Genomic DNA, 22,110 nt, shown 5'->3' with positions numbered 1-22,110 from the left:
TGGGGAAGCTGCGTGGCCTTGGTCGTAGTTGGGACTAGGCCTCAAGCTATGGGCTGCCTGCTGCTACAGTCCCAGGAGAGGAGACGCCCAAGGTGGTGTGGCGCAGCGTCCGTGCAGGGTTGGGGGCTGGCCTCCCCCATTGGTTCTCCCCTCCAGTGCTCAACTGGTGGAATGACAAGCTGGATTGCATGTCTGTGTTTGCCTGTGGACTGCTGGGAACTAACTGTACCATCAATTTGGGGCACAGGTCACTCAGAGACTTGGGATATATAGCCACACATTCACATACGTATATATATACACACACACATCTATATATCTCTCTATCTATTTATTTATTTTTCTCCCTCATGACCGAATTTTTGCTTTGTGTGTGCCTGGCGTGTATGTTTTGCACCTTGGCCCGAAGCAGCACCGTTTCGTTCGGCTGTATTCATGATGGTTGAATGACAATTAAACCTGAATTTGAACTTGAACCTGAACTGTCCTGGTTGAGCTGGTTTTTCCACTGAGCGAAGACCGGAAGACAGCGCCGAGTGAACACCGGAGGGCAGCGCCAAGAGGAGGGGCCAGGTCCTAACCCAGCACGATCCCAGCAGAAGCCCCTGCTCGCTCCCCCTCAGCAGCTGCAACAGGTCGCTGCATCCAAGGCGACCCCACGGCCCGAGACCTAGCGCACGCCGCAATCGAGGCAAAGCACCTCTACCGCCACCGGTCTTTGCCCATGGATGGGCTTGCAGTTTTCCACGTCACCAATATGCAACAGGGTCTTGCGTCAAAGGTAATCACTCACTTGGTTTGTTGGATCGCGCACTCTCTCCGTCCGATGGTACGCAACAAGTCCTGATGACAACACAAACAACAAGTCCAGCTCCTTCGCCATCGAGCAAATTGCTGATGGGATTGTCCTGCGGTACTTGATGTTTTTAGTAACCGGCGGTGACTTATGATTGCAAAACGAAATACAAGATGAACAAATGCACCTTTGATTGGACCCTGAGTGGCCACTGTGACTGAGCTCGTTGGTGTCCTACTGGAGGTGCCAACTCCTTCATCACCACCACCCGGGGACTTGAGCAGCTCTCTTCAAGCACTGCTCCCAACCTGATCTACTGCATTCCACGCCATTCAGTAACCCACACCTCTTGTGCTCCTCTGTCTCCTCGTCTGATCCACCTACATTTGTCCCCTTTCCCATTCCCTCCTCCAGCAACCCCTCCTCCCAAAACCCATTTCCATCCCCATCTCCATCCTAGTCCCAACCACCTACCACCAACTCACCGCCTACTGTATCCCCTCCCCCATCTGGTTCCACCTGCCCTTCACCCTTCAACACCTCCCTACACCCTTCCCCTTTCCACGGAATACTATCTGTCCTCTCCCCTCTCAATCCTGATGAAGACTCTCGACCCAAAACATCACGTCCATCTCCCCCCACGGACGCTGCTCGACCCACCCAGTTCCTCCAGCAGACTGTCTGCAGCTTCAGATTCCAGCATCTGCTGTCTCTCGTGACTCTGAAACTCTTTCCCCAGGTTAAGGTCACAGAAACCGGCCTTTCGGCCCATCTAGTCCATGCCGAACCATGTAAACTGCCTATTCCCATCGACCTGTACTGGGACCATAGCCCTCCATACTCCTCCCATCCAAGTACCTATCCAAACTTCTCTTAAACGTTGAAATCGACCTCATATGCACCACTTGCGCTGGCAGTTCATCCCACACTCTCACCATCCTCTGAGTGAAGAAGTCTCCCCTCACGGTTCTTCCAATAATCTAAGGCTTTATAATCACAATCCCTGAAAGTATTTCCATATTTCCAACATCGCTGCAGTAACAAAGCATTTTATAAGAATAAAAGATTAGCTTTACCCGTCACAAGAAGATGGCGGGAGGAGAAGATGGCAGCGCGACACAGTGCGCGTAGCCTCTCCGGTGAAATGATATCGTATTTGTAAGTAGGGGACCGTGCACAATTCTGATTTGATGGAGACAGACGTGAAAGCACAGAGGAACATCTGGAGAAATTCTGAAATGCCCGGTTTGCTGCCGCTGCTACTGTGCGATCGGGAAGATCCAGAGGGAAGGCCCCAAAATCCCCGGCTTTGCCTGCTGCTGGCGACCAAGGCTGGGGTCGAAGCGTTCGGCAGTGATGGTGCTCGGTACTCGGTGTTGGAGGGTTGATTGGAGCTCGAAGTTTTCGGACGACTCAGAGTCGGACTGTGGTCGGGCATGGCAGGGAGAGTTTTCTCCCTTCTCCCATCTGCGTGAGATGTGGGACTTTCGAGAGACTTTGAACTTTTTTACTGTGCCCATGGCCTGTTCTTCATCAAGTTATGGTATTGTTGCACTGTTGTAACTATATGTTATAATTATGTGGTTTTTGTTAGTTCTTCAGTCTTGGTCTGTCCTGTGTTTCTGTGATATCACACTGGAGGAATATTGTATCATTTCTTAATACATGCATTACTAAATGACAATAAAAGAGGACTGCGTGTCCTCATAATCTAATCTAAACAAGTACGTCGAAGCACAACAGTGAAATGTGCCACATGCGCCAACGACCAGCACAGTCGAAGATGTGCTGGGGGCTGCCCACAGGTGTCACCATGGTTCTGGCGCCAACATGGCACGCCCACAACTTACTCACTGCAACGCACGTCTTTTTTTGGAATGTGCGAAGAAACCGGAGCACCCAGAGGAAACCTAGCCGGTCGTAGGGAGAATGTACGGACTCCAGACAAACAATGGTGGCACTGCAAGACCTTACACTAAAGGGTACGCTACCGGGTATTTGCTGCTAGCAAAGTACGGCTGAATTCTGATTTGAAAGGACTCTTTGATATAGCACTTGTCTCACTAGAAGGTTTGCTCACCACGGCGTCAGAACGTCAATCTTGGCAAGCAGTTGGAGCTCCCCAAGTTCATTGCATCATCATCCCTGAGGCCTGACATGGCCATTCAGTCAGAAACCTGGAAGCAGGTGGTCATGGTAGAACTGACAGTGTTTTGGAAAGACCGGATTGAAGAGGCATTCAAGCGTAAGGCGGCCAAATGCCAGGAGCTGGTAGAGACAGGGCTGGAGGGCACGATGTGAGCCTATAAAGGTGGGGTGTAGAGGTTTTGCTGGCTTCCTGCTGTGCAGAACCTACTCTCTCCTTGGCATTACGGGGTCTGCAAAGAAAAGAGCCATCAGGACTATCACAGAGGCTGCTGAGCGAGCAGTGGATCAAGAGGTGTAGCCCCTGAACCAATCAAGCCCAGGGCCTGATCAACCCTGGCCGAGTCGCCTGGGCAGGAGCGCCCGACGTTGAATGACCCGAAACACCCAGTGACCCCAGGTTGCTCCACTGATACATCCCAGGGTGCATCTCAGCATCGTCAAGTATTAGTTCAGAAAATGAAGTCATGAAGCAGAGAACCTGCGGTAATAAAACTCTTCACCGTCCCAGCGACATTGCCAAGTGCTTGACACCCTGTAATAGTGTTAGAACTCTGAAACAGCAAGGGAGAAGCACATGGGCTATCGGAGAAGAGGTGTGAGTAAATAAACTGCACTGCTTGCTTCGTATTTCCACTTTCTCTCCCCGCTGTTTTAGAGATTTATAAGAATGCTGCCGGATCTGGAGGATCTGAGTTACGAGGAAAGATTGAGTAGCTTAGGACTGTATTCTTTAGAACATAGAAAATTGAGATAAGATTTGACAGAGGTACACCAAATTATGAGGGGTCTAGATAGGGTTAATGCAAGCAGGCTTTTCCCACTCAGGTTGGGTGGGACTACAACCACAGGTCATGGGTTAAAGGTGAAAGGTGAAACATGAGGAGAAACCTCTTCACTGAGAAGGTCGTGAGAGTGTGGGATGAGCTGCCAACACAAGTGGTGCATGAGAGCTCGAATTCAACATTTAAGAGAAGCTTGGGCAGGTACACGAATAGTAAGGGTATGGAGGGCTACGGTCCCGGTGCAGGTCGATGGGAGTAGGCAGCTTAAGTGGTTTTGGCATGGACTAGATGGGCCGAAGGGCCTGTTTCTCCATGACTCTGTGACCATGAGCACTAATTTTGCTCACATCAGCACTACAGAAAGCCAAGGCACCGGAACAGAGAACATAGAACAGAACAGCACAGTATAGGCCCTTCGGCCCACCGGTGTTATACTGACTAACTAACCTACTACAACATCAATCTAATCCATTCAAAACGCTGGAGGAACTCAGCAGATCAGGCAGCATCTATTGCGAAGAGGAAAGAGTCAATGTTGCGGGCCGAGGCCCTGCTTCAGGGCTGAGAAGGAAGGGGAAGACGCCGGAATAAAACGATTAGGAGAGGGGGAGAAAAGGCCGGCTGGAAGAGTAAGTGTCAAAAGTCAACGGCTGGAGAGGAAAGAATCTGATAGGAGAGGGGAGTGGACCACAAGGAGAAAGGGAAGGAGGAGAGGACCCAGGGGGAAGTAATAGGCAGGTGAGAAGAAGTAAAAGGTCACAGTTGGGAATGGGGGGGGGGTGGAATTTGTTCACAGGAGGAAGACATGTTCATACTCATTTGCATCTTAAATATTGCAAAACGTATTCTTGTTGTGGTGTGATGATGAGAACTGTGCTTATAGCTCCAAGTGTACAAAACCTTGGAGTCAAAGATTAAATTTATGGCCAGCATGGGCAAAATCACCACCTCAAATTCTATTTCCTTTCTTTTTGATTTACTACCCAACTTATGTCGTTTCTGTTAGTTTAATATCACTTCCTCTGGGCACCTTTCAACATCATCTGGCCCCTAAACCTCCTTTGCCTCTTTCTCTTCCAAAGAGATTCTGAAATCAACCAGTTGTGTGAGATTTGGCATCAAATGTTAATTTTTGACCTTTGTCAGGCTAGAGCTCTGCTTTTGCTATTTTTAATTGCTTTTTTAGGTTTGTAGGGATGGTTTTGGGGACAGCAAAGGGAGTTGGGGTCAGGTTAGGGTTTAGGGAACAGGGACGTGGGAAATTAGAGGTTTGGCTAGAGTCTGGGTCTCCACTCGATCTTCACAATGGTCACGGTTGTGAACATGTGTGGGTGGAAGGGAGGAACGGGGCTATTGCTTGTCCTGTTCTGTGTTGTTCTGCCAAGCTCTGTGGGCATGCTATGTTGGCACTGGAACTGTGCGGCAGTGTTCGTGGGCTGGCCCCGGCACGCGCGCGTGTGTGTGTGTGTGTGTTGGTTGCTAACGTGAATGACGCACTCCACTGTACGTTCCGATGCACGGCAAACAAACTTGTGCCTTGAATCTCGAATCACTGCAAGGGTTACCACACCGGCTGTAAGTATATAATCACTGCCTACGTTGCTGTTGGAGGTCAGGACGGGGAGCTCCAGGGAAAAGTTGGACAGATGAATCTTTCATGCTGTTAAACGACTGGACGGGGAATTGAGTATGATGTTCTCCCTGGGGGTTGTCTACTGGTGGGTCCTCAGGTGGCTGTAGAGGTCGATCCAGGATGTGGAACCCTTTAATGGAGAATGCCTGTGTGTCACTTTATGGGCAACCTCCTTGTTTAGTTGTTGGCAGATCAGGGTCAAGATCCAGTTACATGAAGTGGAAGACAACGGGGGAGCCTTCACTGCTGCAGTCTTCCCCCACTGCCGTTGTGATGTGTAATCTTCTGCCAGCTCCACCGTTGAGATCTTGGTTGGATCCGTTTTTGTCGGGAAACGTCCCCTTGACCATGAGTGAACCTCCCAGGAGCTGAGCGAGGATCATCGACTCGTGGTGGTGGAGAGGCTTACGCGTTCCTGAGACTGAGACCACCTGGAGTTTAGCCGGTGAACTAGGGCTCAGTAAACTAGAGAAAAAAAAATTGAAAGAAACAAGAGAAAATCTGCAGACTCTGGAAATCCGAGCGACACACACAAAATGCTGGAGGAACTCAGCAGGCCAGGCAGCATCTAAGGAAAAGAGTCAACAGTCGATTTTCGGGCGGAGACTCTTCCTCAGGACAGGAGAAAAAAGAAGATGAGGAGGCAGAGTTAGAAGGTGGGGGGTGCAGGAGAAGGGAAGGAGAAACACAAGGTGATAGGTGAAACCAGGAGCGGGGAGGAATGAAGTAATGAGCTGGGGAGTTGATTGGTGAAAGAGATACAGGGCTGGAGAAGGTGGAATCTAATAAGTGAGGACAGGAGGCCATGGAAGAAAGAAAAAAGGGGCTGGAGCATCAGAGGGAGGCGATGGGCAGGTAAGGAGATGAGGTGAGAGAGGGAGAGGGGAATGGGAATAGAGAAGAGGCGGGGGCATTATTGCAAGTTCAAGTGTAACGCTCAGCTATATTGGCTCGTATATATCGAGGAGAAACCCCGGCCGCCGCTCGCCCGGTCTCCTGGTTGTGTTGGTTGCGTTGGTTGCTGTACAACTGCCACTGAATTCAACTTCAAACATCGATCGCCAGCCAGCGCACTCAGTACATTTTACCAAGTACACTTTATAGATATTACTAAGTCTATGAGATTAATAGAAGTTCAATACAAAAAAAGGAATGGAAAAGGAGCCAGACTTATCAAAGTTCAATTCCTTCGTGCACATGTTGGAGCTCGGGGACCTCTTCGGGACCCCTCTGACCCCGTCGACTCGCGGCTCGGGAACACCCGGAGTGATCGACCTGAGCTTTCCCCGCACGTCCGTCGTCCTCACGGTCTCTCCTCCGACTCCCCACCAAAAGCCCTTGGTTCCCAGCCATATGAGACAGCATATCACTCCAAGAAAGAATAACATGGACACCCACTGGCTGATAGTACACCAGCTATCTGTTATAACCCAAGCAAATTGCTAACTAGAGACTTCCTCAGCATTTAACATAACATAGAAGCCATTTTAATTCAATACGCAGCAGTTTAAAAGATTAACATAAGAAAGAAGCCATTTTAATTTTAACATAACAAAGAAGAAACCCCAGACACAAGTAATCGATGTTCATGCTATCAGACCCTTTACTTAATGGCACTGGTCCAAGGCAGAAAAGAGGTTGGGAACCCCTGATCGACATGTTCACTTTAACCATCAAAGTATTGTAGGGTATGGACCAAGAGTTTGGTAAGTGGTATTGTTGTAGGGTTTATAAAGATTGGGAGCCCCCGTTATAGATGCTGTGACACACATCGGGCTGAAGGGTCTGGTTCTCTTGCTGTTGAGCTATGAACCATGATTAAAGCGGATGTTGATAGGTTCTTGATTGGTAAGGGCTGTCAAAGGTTATGAGGGGAAAGCAGAAGGATGGGGTTGAGAAGGATAATAAATCAGCCATGATTAAGTGGCAGAGCAGGCTCGATGGGGCCGAATGGCCTAATTCTGCTCCTAATTCTGGTCTTATAACAGAATGGATACGCTCTTCCCAGTCACTGAAAGGTGCTCCACAGAGTCAAACAACCTCCCCCTGTACCATCAGTGCTGAGGATCTATGATTTCTATTAACCATTTGTTGCCACGACAACGCAGGGGGAAAAGGCTCCGACTACTAAACTAATAATGGTGATAACATGACTGGCTTCAGCAACGATGGGTTTCTGATGGGATTCTCCTTTAATGGTCAGCAGAAGCGAAACATAGATCTCCTGGGCAACCAGGGAAACGTTTTCCCTCGTCAATACCTCTTTAAGTGCACAAGCAGCCTACACAAACATTTCCAGGTACAAAACTATTATCAAAGAGCCCAAATCCATTAAAAGCAAATCTGGAAGCACTCTGTGTTATGGCTCAGCTTCTTAAAAAGATGAGCTGGACCTGCAAGTTCCAGTAAGACGGGGAACACGACCAAGGTTTTCTGTGCATGGTATGCACGATATCACGCACATTAATTTTAAGCCAAAAAGTGGTTGGTGTGAAGTGCTGAGAATAATACCACATGAAGATGTGAATATGTATTTGCTTTTTTAATGTTTGTAAACCTGGCAGGAGCAAAGGATGTCGGGAACGGTGAAGGTAGAGCGCTGCGGGAGGGGTATTTGTCGACAAGGAGCCAAGAGCGAGTTTGTAAATCTGGCGGGAGCAAAGGATGTTGGGAATAGTGAGGGTGGTGTGGCGCGGGAGAGGTGTGGGACAGGTGGCAGGGAAGGAGTGCTGGGTTGGGAGATGGGCTGGGTGCAGACACACCCAGCCCTGAAGCACCAGGAAAGGTCATTTAATGTCAAACAGTTGGTTTATTGATCATTACAGAATGTCTCTCTGGTGCTTCCCACTCCCTTCCCTCTCCCTTCCCCTTTTCCCAACCATGATTCCCCTCTCCCTGCCCCCTTCCCACTCTCAGTCCACAATGGAGACCCAGATCAGAATCAGGTTTATCCACACTCACAGAGGTCATGAAATGTGTTTTATTTTGCAGCAGTACAGTGCAACACATAAAATTACTACAGTACTGTGCAAAAGTCTTGGGCACCCTAGCTCTATCTCTCTCTGTACGTACGAGAGATACCACCCACAGTTTTTATTTCAGCAGCAGTACAGAGCATTATACAGAACTGCTACAGTACTGTGCAAACACGAGGAAATCTGCAGATGCTGGAATTTCAAGAATGTCGACTGTACCTCTTCCTATAGATGCTGTCTGGCCTGCTGTGTTCACCAGCTATTTTTATGTGTGTTACAGTACTGAGCAAAAGTGCTAGGCACCCTAGCTCATATTATATATACACAGTGCTGTAGTAGTTCAAAGTTTTCCATTGTACTGTATCAAAATAAACTTTATTCATAATTTTTTAATTTACAAGAATAAACCATGCATACCTTTCATTCATAGACAACGTGTAGATGAACTGAACACACTGATGAGGGAGAGGGAGAAGTGGAGAGTTTGTCATCGTGCCCGACGCCGGCCCCCTAGACCTGAATCGACGTAGTGGTAGTAGCGTGAGGTGGTGTTCAAGTAGATTTCTTAAAACCAATAGAGCTGTCACCACTCAGGTGGACCTCTGGGGTGATAGACGCACAATAATCGAGGGGGTTCCTAACCCAATGGACCATGGACCTCCCTGTCCAGTAGTGGAAGAACTTTGTACATTTGTTATGCCTGTTAAAATAGAATTGGTACAACTTATTTACTTACTGCCCATTATGCCACTGGCATTTAGGGCAGTGAAGGTCCTCCATCTCAGGGCTTCCTTCACCCCATCAGTAGCTTCCTCTCCGTTTTCACTACTGTTGGTCGTGCAAGTCCCGGGTGGAGACTCAGGAATACCGTCACACTCAGATGTAGAAGGCTCTTCACTGGTGTTGCCGTAACAGTTTTGTTTGACCAGTCAGGGTTGTTAGCCCTGAGCTGAACCCCCTGAACCTGGAGGACCGGTGGACCACTCTTAGTCTGGCCTCTACCCTTTGACCTGTTCGGCATGGGTGACCCCACCAAGGGACAAAGCATAAAGCCCGGACTCCAGCCGACATCGCTCTCCGGGTCATTGAGGCACACAAACCACAAGTTTGTGGTTCTCTTGAAGGATTGGTGGTACAAAGAGGAGCTCAGCTTTGATAACCTTGTGTGGAGGTGGCCACATTTCACATGTACGCTTACTTACACCAGGGGTTCCCAGGCTGGGGTCCACGGACCCCTCGGTTAATGCTAGGGGCCCATGACATTAAAGAAAGAATGGGAACCCCTGCACACCCTGAGTGATGATTCACAGGGGCCTCGTTCCCCTATCACTCTAACTTCTCCAGCACCTGCTCTCCTTAATAACTGGATTGATACTCTGAGATGTCGAGGGAGAAAGGAACCTCGGCCAAATGGATTCATACCAGAATGCTGACGCATAAATCAACATTTATGTTTTTAATCCATTTCATAGATCATAGAGAGGTAAAACATGGAAACAGGCCCGGAGTCTGTACCAAGCATCAATCATCCACTGACACTACTCCCAGTTTTAACCTGCCCACTTTTTTTTTTTTTTTTTTTTTTTTTACAGACTTCCAGATTTAACCCCTCACCCTCAACGAGGGGAAATTTAATCTGCTCATCTTTGGGACGCTGCGAACCCCTTTCCACAAGTGGAAGATTGTTCATAATCCCATGAGTGACTGGGGCCTGGGATTCCCAGCCCAAGGAAGACTTCGGTAAGATCCATTGTGGGAGGCACCTCCCATCTCCCCAGAGCCTCTGCGTTGTCTGGTCTTTTCTCCGTCGCCGGGCGACGTGGCTGTGGACAACAGAAGGGAGGGCAGTACTGGCAGACAGAATTTACAGGTTGGATGTCAAAGGGAGGGTTTGTTCTATCACACAGAGGAAAAGATCAAAACTTCAGCTGCTTGGAATATACAAATTGTCCTGTTCGCCCATCTTCTGCACTGGCCCAGACCTACTCTTGCTACAATAGGGTGGACATGGGATGTAGGACCTTTGTAGTCGAGGTCTCCGCCAGCAATGTGGACAATTGACAAAGGACATCCATGGATGCCGGGCTGTCCCAAGTCAGTGGGTTCTGGGAAGCACAAGGGGCGTGCCTGGTGTTCAAGGTCCCATCATCGGCTAGTCCGGTGGTCACTACTGAAGAATGATGGCCAAATGCTGAATGGACGTCCAGAAGTTGAAGCCTGATGGCCAAAGCCTGGAAATAGGAGGCCTGGAGGACTGTCCTGGAGACAGAGGCCATAAGACCATAAGACGCAGGAGCAGAATTAGGCTGCTTGGCCCATCGAGTTTGCTCCATCATTTCACCACTTTTCCTCTCAGCCCCAATCTCCTGCCTTCAACCCCCCCCCCCCGCCCCCGATGCATTTCACAGTATGTTTCAATGTATATTTGACAAATAAAGCTAATCTTTAAACCAGGGTAAATCAATAAGGTACAGTCTGATTTTATTGTAGAAATATATAGCTTCGAGAATACAAGTTTTCTCAAGGGGAAAAAAAGAAGAGTAAAATTGAATGTTTTTCATGTGAAAATGTTTAAAAACAGTGTGAGCATTACTTAAACTGATACCCTGTATCCGGCATTCCCAAGGCAGAAGCCTTTTCCGATGAGGTATGACAAGACACTGGAATCTCCAAATTACCGGCCTCATAAAGACTCGCTGTCACAAGCCCCCCCCCTCCCCTTCTGCGAGGCATGCTTTGAATTACGTATATCCAAAACACAAAACTACACCAGGAAACACGGAATATCTTTGGGAATCTGCCCAATGAACCCCGATGGAGGTGGCGGGACTGGTACCGAGTCTCGAAAACTGGAAGGGTCACTATGCCTTCAATCCACCTGAATAAAACTACAATAGGGTGGGCGTGGGATGAAACGCCTTTGTAGTCTAGGTCTTCGCGCCGTGCTTGAAGGCCAGCAATGTGGACAGTTGACAAAGGACATCTATGGCTTGAGCCCTCATATATTGAAACACCACCCACTTTCCTCAAGCTAGAAGCACTATCCCGATGATAATCTCACATTAAAAGTCAAAAAATATTGTTTTGGGCGGCCTTGCTGGCTACATCTTGCTTGGGTGGCGAGCCTGAGGCCCACTGGTGTTGCTGGCTTCCTTCTGTTGTCCGGGGGTGGGGGGGGGTCTTCTTCCCTTAGACCCGGCCTGGATGTCTTCCTCAGAGTCTGTGACGCCACCGCTAAGCTAGCATCGCTCCGGGCCACCTGAAAATTGCAGGTCATTTGATTCAGATGCACTAACTGCTCTGCGCTTGCTAGCGCTCGTCAGCTCCTCTAGGCCCTGACAAATTTGCAAGGCTTAAGGACCTTCTGATGGGCTGCCCCGTGCCTCGATGCTCCTGCCCCATGGGCTTTCTTCCGAACAGAGTACTTGCCTGCTGGGCAAACCTCAGCGCGGAAGATTGCTGTGGGGCTTGCTTCGAGATCAGTGGGAACTTTTTTGTTTCAAACCATCCCTTTTCACAGAGAGCTTGTTAAATTTCCGAATGCACCCTGCCACAGAGGCTGGGGCCAGCGCCATCATGCTGGGTTGCGGGTGGGACTTTTCACTGCCGCAGCCCGGTGCGTTGTAGGGTGCTGGCTTGCAGCCCTTTGCTGGCCACAATCCATCCCCCGTCTCGTACAGGGAGTGTGTAGCACTGCTCTCTACCTGAGCAACGACGGGCAGGGCTGGCCCCTGAAATAGCAGAGGACCTGTGGTCAGGCCGGCCAGATCTGCGGAGCGGTGACGCGCCCCCATGGCGGGCACTGGTCGCGGAGAAGGTCCACAGCCGAAGGCTGGCGGATTCTCAGCTCTTGCTGCAGGCGGAGTGCCTTCCAGCAGGAGATCAGGACTGTCTCCAAACCCAGCCCCGTGCTCCCAGTTGTCCGAAATACCCTCGGGCAAGCTCAGCGATTGGCGAACTACCTCACGACACAGGGTGGAATTACACTGAAGGAAACGTGGCAAGGAGGCTGCATGGTCACAGGCGGGGCTGAAGTCCGTCTTCACAGCATCTTTGCAGCCTGCCCAAGGCTGATCCTTCCTTCCTGCCCCTGGGCTATCAGCAACACTTGGCCTCAACGCGCTGCACGGCCTGAGAGCGCGGGCCTTGGCCTTCAGCGACGGATCTCTTCGGTTAGTGATGGGATCAGCAATATCCGCCTCACCCGTGCTCAGCTCAATACCAGCTGAGACCAAGCCCGGCGATCGAGGGGGCTCCTGGTCGCTCTGACCGGGAAGATCTGGAGGGAGCAAAACACAAGATATTCAACGCCAGTCAGTCAAAGCCAGGAGCTACTTTGGTGCAATCAAACTAATTTCACCGTGAGAAAGAGGTCACTTTTAAATAAAGCACTGGGTTTTCATCATTTCCTGCACAGCAACAAGAATTTCCTTTGCAACAAACACAAAATGCTGGAGGAACTCAGCGGATCAGGCAGCACCCATGGAAATGGGAAAGCTGGAGTGACTTAGATTGGCTGGTGGAGTTATGTTGCAACTACAACAACACGCTCAGTATCAGCAAGGTCAAAGATTTGATTGTAGACTTCAGGATTATCGTGTACAGTTTTGGTCTCCAAATTTGAGGAAGGACATTCTAGCTATTGAGGGAGTGCAGCGTAGGTTCACGAGGTTAATTCCCGGGACGGCGGGACTGTCATATTTTGAAAGATTGGAGCGACTGGAGTTGTATACACTGGAATTTAGAAGGATGAGAGGGGATCTGATTGAAACATATAAGATTATTAAGGGATCGGACACGCTGGAGGCAGGAAACATGTTCTCGCTGATGGGGGAGTCCAGAACCAGAGGCCACAGTTTAAGAATAAGGAGTAGACCATTTAGAACAGAGTTGAGGAAAAACTTTTTCACACAGAGGGTTGTGGTTCTGTGGAATGCTCTGCCTCAGAAGGCAGTGGAGGCCAGTTCTCTGGATTCTTTCAAGAAAGAGTTAGATAGAGCTCTTAAAGATAGCGGAGCGAAGGGATATGGGGAGAAGGCAGGAACGGGGTACTGATTGTGGATGATCAGCCATGATCACAGTGAATGGTGGTGCTGGCTCAAAGGGCTGAATGGCCTACTCCTACACCTATTGTCTATTGAAGGGGAAGTCAAGAGAACAGTTCTCGTTAGCACGAAGAGCTGCTGGAAATCCAAAGCAGCAGACACAAACTGCTGGAGGAACTCAGAGGCCAGGGAGCATTTAAGGAAATGAATAAACAGGCACCATTCTGGGCATTCAGTGTGGGACCAGGTCATTAACTGGAGCAGCAGTGTCTGAGAATGGCAGGAGAAAGCTCAAACCCAGACTCACTGATGAGGCGGTTGAAGTCAGAGTGAAGAGTCTTACTGACCAAGTGACACAGTACATTAAACCTCAGAATATCTCTGCTGCCTTCCCTTCCAGAGCCTCAGAACAACCCCAACAAATGACAGCAAACTGCAGAGCAACATTCGTGTATGCTCCATAATCCGACGGAATGAGTGGCTGCTTTTAAAAGCTGATACTTGCAGGACACACCGTCATCCTCGGGTCACCTGGATCCTTCAGTACGTAACACAGTCCCTGGGGAAGGTGTCCCTCAATATGTACCACTGTCCCTGGGTCACACCTGTCCCTCAGTACGGACCACCGTCCCTGGGTCACGCGTGCCCCTCAGTACGGACCACCGTCCCTGGGTCACCTGTGTCCCTCAGTACGGACCACCATCCCTGGGTCACCTGTGTCCCTCAGTATGGATCACCGTCCCTGGGTCACCTGTGTCCCTCAGTACGGACCACCATCCCTGGGTCACCTGTGTCCCTCAGTACGGACCACCATCCCTGGGTCACACCTGTCCCTCAGTACGGACCACCGTCCTTGGGTCCCCTGTGTCCCTCAGTATGGACCACTGTCCCTGGGTCACACCTGTCCCTCAGTACGGACCACCGTCCCTGGGTCCCCTGTGTCCCTCAGTACTGACCACCGTCCCTGGGTCACCTGTGTCCCTCAGTACGGACCACCATCCCTGGGTCACCTGTGCCCCTCAGTACATACCACATTCCTGTGGGTCATTCCCCTGCATCACTGGGGTTGAGAGGAGCCTTGTTCCACACAATGGGAATCCAGCAACGTCAGCACTCAAGGTCGGGGTCATCCAGTCACGGTAAAACACGTTGGAAGAGGTGTTGATCTGCTGAGGAAAAGGCAGGGAAGGAATGGCTAGAATGTCATTCGTCACAGTCAAGTGTTCTTGAACTATGAAGTGGTAAACTTGCTACAAACCAAGCTGGTAGAGCATGAGAGCTTGGATGGAATTTTCCCAAGTGTTCCTCCTTGCATCTAGTCCTAACGTCAGGCACAACAAGCTGTCAGGCCTGAATCTAGACTTTACCCAATCCACCCAGTTTCTCTCATCTGAAACAACTGAACCCGAGTTCATGCCTACTCCCCACGAGTACTGATCCGGCAAGCACAGGGTACCTCCGGAGAGAGAAGGCCCAGTGAAGGTCTAGAACCAGCCTTATTAACACTGACTTGTGTGTTGTGAAATTTGTTGGTTTGTGGTAGCAGTGCAAAGACATCAAAATTAGCATTAAAAATATATGTTGTGTATATTCATGATTTGGAAGAGAACGTAGGAGACAGAATTAATATGTTTGCAAATGCCACCAGCTTTGGTCTCGTGGTGGACAGTGAAGATGGTTGGGGAGGAAAGGATCTATTTGCCTTCCTGGAGGAGTCCAGCACAAGGAAACGCAATAGAGCAATCCATCACTGAAACTGGCCCAACCCACTGACTAAAGTGCCCACCTAGCCTAGTCCCATTTGCCCACGTTGGGGCCCATATCCCAAAACCTTTCCAATCCATCTACCTGTTCAAATGTCTTGCAAAAGTGTTTTACACTTGCCTCAACCACTTCCTCTGGTAGCTCTTTCTATAAATACAATACCCTCTATGTGAGCAACTTGCCCTCCAGTTGCCTCTTAAATTTCCCCCTCTCACCTTAAACCTGTCTTCCCCTCCGGCCTTCTCCACTGCGACAGAGACACAATTTCAAACTGGTAAAAACGCTGAATCTTAATATTTCCGAAAACCCACACCCGCCCTCGCCTCCTCACTCGCCTAATTCATTTTCTTCTTCCTTTCCAACACCTGCAATCCCTTTTTGCTTTCTCTCGTATGTCACAATGATAGATCGATTCCACCAATGGCAGGAAATTTCTCATTTGGACAGAATTCAAATTGTTTGACTACTCTGGACTGATGAATAATAAACTTTCATAAGGATTTATTATATTAGTTCAACACTGTTTGGTTTAATTCCCCTTTTGACTGCTCTGATTTGTTGTCCCGATGGGTTTCTATTTGAGAGGGCAATAGGTCAGTAAGTCTGATTACTTTATAAGTTGCTTCCTCTTATTATACCAACTGAGGGAGTCTGATGCTGGGGTGGGTGATGAGGATAGAGATCTTGAATGGGAGGTAGAGTGAAGAGAAAATTTGATAGTGGAAAGTGAGGATTAGAAAAGTCCCCAGGAATGAGGATTATTTAGTTAATGAGGAGGAAACAGCTCACTGGCTAATGAGGATAGAGATCGGGAATGGGAGACAGTATCAGGGAATGCTGGGTGAGGAGAGGACTTGGACAGTGGAAAGTCCCCAGAAACAACGTTCCCTCTAAGGTGTGCGCGCGCACGCACATCTTTTGCTACTAGCGCAAAAAGGAATTTAAACTGCTCACAAAAGGTTGTTGTCCTCTACCTCGTCAGCATGTTAAGTATATTTCACGATCGTACACAATCACACTCACAGTGTGGGCACATGGCCAAGTGGTGAAGGCATTGGACTAGTGACCTGAAGGTCGTGAGTTCGAGCCCCAGCCGAGGCAGCGTGTTGGGTCCTTGAGCAAGGCACTTAATCACACATTGCTCTGCAACGACACCGGTGCCAAGCTGTATGGGTCCTAATGCCCTTCCCTTGGACAACATTGGTGTTGTGGAGAGGGGAGACTTGCAGCGTGGGCAACTGCTGGTCTTCCATACAACCTTGCCCAGGCCTGCGCCCTGGAGAGTGAAGACTTCCCAGGCGCAGATTCATGGTCCCGCAAGACTAACGGATGCCTTTATACACAGTCACATTTCCTTTTCCGGTTTCTGATGCGGACAGCGCTGACAGCGTGGAGTTTGCGATGATTTGTCTGCAGATTTTAGAACTGGCTTACTTGTTCTGTTTTTATTAAGGAAATTATTCAGTCCACACATGTTGCAAAAAAATGGCACAGCACAAGATTTTTTTTGCGCACACTGTTTTTTGACTTACAAATGAGAGGGAACGTTGCCCAGGAATGAGGACTGTTGAGGTATCGAGGAGGAAACAGCTCACCGGTAGCACTTTGAACATTGGGACACATGATTCAGTCAAGACTTGCGCCGCTGTTCGGGATTCTGCACTTTGCCAACTCCCGAGGCCAGCATCAGTACCTGCCAAGGTGCACGAGCATTGAGCGCCACGTCCGGGGACCTGGACACATACAGAGTGGTGGAGGAACTCAGCAGGTCAGGCAGCATCCATGGAGGGAAATCTATAAAGGGACTCATGGCGGGTCCCTGAAACAATGACTGTTTATTCCCCTCCCGTAGAAGGTTCCTGATCTGCTGTGTCCCTCCAGCATCATGCGTGTCGCTCAAAATTTCCAGCACCTGCTGAATCTCTTGCATCTATGATCTGACCTGGAAGCCGGGTGCAGCCACGCCATCGAGGTACTGGGGAAAAATGTCCATCAGTGGTCAATTAAATCACCCATTCCTCCAACGGGCTGAATTTGTTTGACAGGATTGACGAGTGTACTGCACCTACTCCGGACAGCTGCCCAAGTCCTGGGCTGTATCATGCCCCCACTTAAAGTGAGACCTTCACAAAGCCCCGTCACCAAGTACAAATGGAACTTACTGAATCTTCCCTTCCACTTAGACCATGGCACCGTGGCGATCCCCAGCCACTCTCCCGGTGGTCTACAGTAGATGGAGCAGCTGCTTTCTTGACTGGGATTCTGGAAAGCACACAAACAGTGAATTTAGACACCCAAATTAAGACCCTAGGACCATATGATATAGGAGCAGGATTAGGCCATTTGGCCCATCTGATCACAGCTGATCCTTTATTCCTCTCAGCTTCAATCTCCTGCCTTCTCCCTGTATCCCTTCATGCCCTGACCAATCCAGAATCTATCAACCTCCGCCTTCAATATTCGTAAAGACTTGGGAACAAATTCCACAGATCCATCACTCTCTGGCTAAAGAAGTTTCTCCTCATCTCCATTCTAAAAGGACTCCCCTCTTTTCTGAGGCTGTGACCTCTTTGGCTCTAGACTCTCCCACCATAGGAAACACCCTCTCCACATCCACCTCATCAAGACCCTTCACCATAGGTTTCAATGAGGTCGCCCCTCATTCTTCTGAATTCTAGCCAATACAGGCCTAGAGCCATCAAACGCTTTTCATACGACAAGCCGTTGAATCCTGGAGTCATTTTCCTGAACCTCCTTTGAACCCTTTAGCTATGTCCTTCAGCGGTGTTGCATGTAATGATCCTGGGGTCATTTCCTGTATTCAAGTAAACTCCCAACCGGCATATTTTGGGAGGTGGATGTTGCATGCCACCTTGGACAATGTCTCCCATCCACTACATAATGTACTGGGTGGGCACAGGAGTACATTCAGCCAGAGACTCATTCCACCGAGATGTAGCACAGAGCGTCATAGGAAGTCATTCCTGCCTGTGGCCATCAAACTTTACAACTCCTCCCTTGGAGGGTCAGACACCCTGAGCCAATAGGCTGGTCCTGGACTTATTTCATAATTTACTGGCATAATTTACATATTACTATTTAACTATTTATGGTTTTATTACTATTTATTATTTATGGTGCAACTGTAACGAAAACCAATTTCCCCCAGGATCAATAAAGTATGACGATGACACTGGAAGTTCAACACGAGCACAGTTCAAAAGTTTCAGTGAATCGCAGGTGATTCAGCTCTTATTAAGATAGTTCACATTAATACCCAAAGCAAATGTCAAAAAATTCTGCAAATGCAAGGACTTTTACTGGTATCACAAGTTGATGGGTCAGATAAAACACTCCTCCAGGACACCTACAGAACTGTGCAAAAGTCTTAGGCACATATACAGTATACAGCTAGGATCCAAGGTATACACACAGTACTGTAGTAATTTTGTGTATCACACTGTACTGGGTCTCTATTGTGGACTGAGGGTGGGAAGAGGGCAGGGAGAGGGGAATCATGGTTGAGAAAAGGGGAGGGGAGAGGGAAGCACCAGAGAGACATTCTGTAATGATCAATCAGCCAACTGTTTGGAATGAAATGACCTTGCCTGGTGCCTCAGGGCTGGGTGTGTCTGTACCTGTGCCATCCACACCCACCTGCCCCGCCCCGGCACTCCTTCTCTGCCACCTGCCCCACCCCCCTCCCGTGGCACCCCCACACTATTCCCAACATCCTTTGCTCCCGTCAGACACCAGGCAAGGTCATTTGATTCCAAACGATTTGTAACACCTATGTAGTGCTCGTCTTATCTCATGTGACTGGTCATCGCACCCTTTATGAGAAAATCAAACTACATAGTACTACACCAGATGCTAGAACGTCATCAGGAGCTCTAGGTGTCAGAAAGAGGCAGTGATTAGAAAACTCACACTTCTGGAGGTAAGTTTTGTTTATATAAAAAACATGATATACAAAATATTTACCTGAGTAAGAACAATTCAAAATTACAACATTCTGTTCAGGTTCCAAATCTCAGGCATCAAACAAAAAACAAATTCTTGTTTAGTTAGAATCAGTGATATTCACTAAAATAATCTTTCTTATTGCAATCTCTCTAACTAATTAGATCTAGTGTTATTCCCTACCTAAAGGTTTACAGAGTAAACTTTTCTTTTTTTCGTTCCCTATTAGAAAACTAATATTACGGTTAACTTCAGCTTCAGTTCAAGTCAGTTTGTCTACAAATTGAAATTGAAAATTAAAAATTATATATCTATACAACTTAACTCCCTTCATGACAATTCTCCAACATCTCAACTTTTAAGCAAAGTAATTCTCATTCAGCAACTTATCAAAGTCTTTGCAAAAATAATCAGTTCTTGCAGATAATCAAATTCAGATCCCAAGAATGAAAATAAACTTGTACATCCAACCATATTAAATCCTCCACGTCATGAAACATTTTGTTCCCGCATTTTGTTCTTCAGCTTGGCTGGCTCGCCACCTTGTTTCTTGGTCTGTTGGATGAAATAGTTGATCATCTACAAACAGTTGATTCACAACACTGACACAAAAAAAAACCTGACCAAATTCCTTGGTGTGATTTAACAGAACTAATTCCCAGTTACATGGTAGAGATCTCAGACACTCATCTCTGCCAATGTTGTCTCATTGTTGTTTGTTATTGCCATGGTTTCAATAGATCTTTTATCGCCATCGTCCCTCCTCCAGGGGTTTCGCCCTGAGGTTTTCAAGTAAGATAGAGATACTCACTACTTCCACTTTTAACAGTCTATATCTTTAAGTTTCTAGCAGTTTGCTGCGTTTCTCACACTTTCCCACACTGTATCAACCTTGCCTTGTTCTTACGTAGCTTCCCCCCCACCCCCAAATTCTTTATTTAAATTCGGTAAACCTCATTTTCATCCCTCCACAAGTGGAGCTTTCTAACATTATATCTTTGGGTTTATTAACCTGGGTTACACCCTTCCCCTTTGAAGTTGTGCAAGTCCCTTTGCATACAGCTACAGGCTGCACTGTAATGGGGTTGGTGTGTTCAACACTTGTGAAATCTGGAAGAGATTCTACAGCAGTTCGATTTTAGATTAGTTTTTTTTTAGATTATGAGAACACTCAGTCCTCTTTTATTGTCATTTAGAAATGCATACATGCATTAAGAAATGATACAATGTTTCTCCGGAGTGATATCACTGAAAACAGGACAAACCAAAGACTAACACTGACAGAACCACATAATTATAACATATAGTTACAGCAGTGCAAAGCAATACCATAATTTGATAAAGAACAGACCATAGGCACTGTAAAAAAAAGTTCTCAAAGTCCCCAAGTCGATCGACTCCCGAGTCCCCGATAGCAGGCGGCAAAAGGGAGAAACTCCCTGCCGTAAACCTCCAGGCACCGTCAACTTGCTGATGCCTTGGAAGCAGCCGACCACAGCCGACACTGAGTCCATCTGTCCGAAAACTTCGAGCTTCCGACCAGTCTCTCCGACACAGCCTCCCGAGCGCCATCCTCTGCCGAGCGCCTTCGACCCCTCCCTGGCCGCTGAAACTCGCAAAGCCGAGGATCTCCGAACCTTCAGTTCCGGAGATTCCGGTTACCACACAGTAGCAGTGGCAGCAAAGCGGGGATTTCAGAAGTTTTCCAGATGTTCCACTGTGCTCTCACGTCTGTCTCCATTAAATCAGAATTTTGCACGGTCCCCCTACTTAACAAATAACAGATACTCATCACCGAAGTGGCCGCGCGCGCTGTCGTCGTGCCGCCATCTTCTCCTCCCTCCTGGGATATTTGCAGTTGAACTCAGAGCTTGGAAAGGGGACTGAACTATTGTCACTATAGGTTTTCCCAGCTCAGGATATGTCAGAGTTCTAGGCTTTTCTCTGTTTCTAGAAAACCACGTAAGTTCAGGCTCTTCTTTGTGAGAATTTTCATTCGTCGTATCTTTTCTAGTCAACTCTTCATCACGTCTCTTTCTTTTGTCGAGTCTCAGACTTATCTGGGATTGACGAATTTCCCAGACCTCTTTCGTCTGTTGGATGTACTGGTTACACATTTTCTCAGTTGTTTTTTCCACTGGGTTTTCTTCAGGACTAACAGGCAATTTACCTTTTACAGTGGATTCCTCTACATAAGGTAAGTAACTGTCATTTCAGCAACACACATCAAAGTTGCTGGTGAACGCAGCAGGCCAGGCAGCATTTCTTTGGGATTCCAGCACTGGGTCTGCAACTGGAGTGTCTGCAAGGGGCTGGTTTGGGCTTGGGCTGGAGGCCACCATTTCTTCTGTGTAACTGTTCACAAATTTCTCGACTCTTAGAAGGTTTAGCTATGATGTCAAGTCTTGGTCTGAGGTAATAAACCTCATCCTTGTCCTCTTCAACCGACTGCTCATTCTTAGTACTCCTGCAAGTTGTGTACTTGTGAACAGGGACAGGAGAAAGTTGTTCATTGTCTTTAGAAGGGAAGGGAGCATGTGGCCTTCTATATATTGGCGAGACCCGACGCAGACTGGGAGACCGCTTTACTGAACACCTACGCTCTGTCCGCCAGAGAAAGCAGGATCTCCCAGTGGCCACACATTTTAATTCCACGTCCCATTCCCATTCTGACATGTCTATCCACAGCCTCCTCTACTGTAAAGATGAAGCCACACTCAGGTTGGAGGAACAACACCTTATATTCCGTCTGGGTATCTTCCAACCTGATGGCATGAACATCGACTTCTCTAACTTCCGCTAATACCCCACCTCCCCCTCGTACCCCATCTGTTATTTATTATACACACATTCTTTCTCTCACTCTCCTTTTTCTCCCTCTGTCCCTCTGACTATACCCCTTGCCCATCCTCTGGGCTTCCCCCCTTCCCCCTTTTCTTTCTCTCTGGGCCTCCTGTCCCATGATCCTCTCATATCCCTTTTGCGAATCACCTGTTCAGCTCTT

General features: G+C 48.3%; 1 protein-coding gene across 1 annotated transcript in view; it reads right to left on the bottom strand.

Moving 5' to 3' along the window:
• Positions 1 to 10,861: 10,861 nt before the first annotated feature.
• The window catches only part of LOC140204412 (uncharacterized), an 83,623-nt gene continuing 72,374 nt past the window's right edge, over positions 10,862 to 22,110 (bottom strand). Inside the window, exons 11-13 of the mRNA XM_072271133.1 lie at positions 17,306 to 17,405; positions 14,410 to 14,548; positions 10,862 to 12,613 (exon numbers count right to left, since the gene is read on the bottom strand). Coding sequence (XP_072127234.1) covers positions 11,814 to 12,613; positions 14,410 to 14,548; positions 17,306 to 17,405 — 1,039 coding nt within the window. The 3' untranslated portion in view covers positions 10,862 to 11,813. The remainder of the gene's footprint in view (positions 12,614 to 14,409; positions 14,549 to 17,305; positions 17,406 to 22,110) is intronic.

The sequence above is a fragment of the Mobula birostris genome, chromosome 10 (assembly GCF_030028105.1).
Source record: "Mobula birostris isolate sMobBir1 chromosome 10, sMobBir1.hap1, whole genome shotgun sequence".
Lineage (NCBI taxonomy): Eukaryota > Metazoa > Chordata > Chondrichthyes > Myliobatiformes > Myliobatidae > Mobula > Mobula birostris.
Note: the sequence above shows the minus strand (reverse complement) of the source record. Positions and strands in the feature narration are given on the sequence as shown.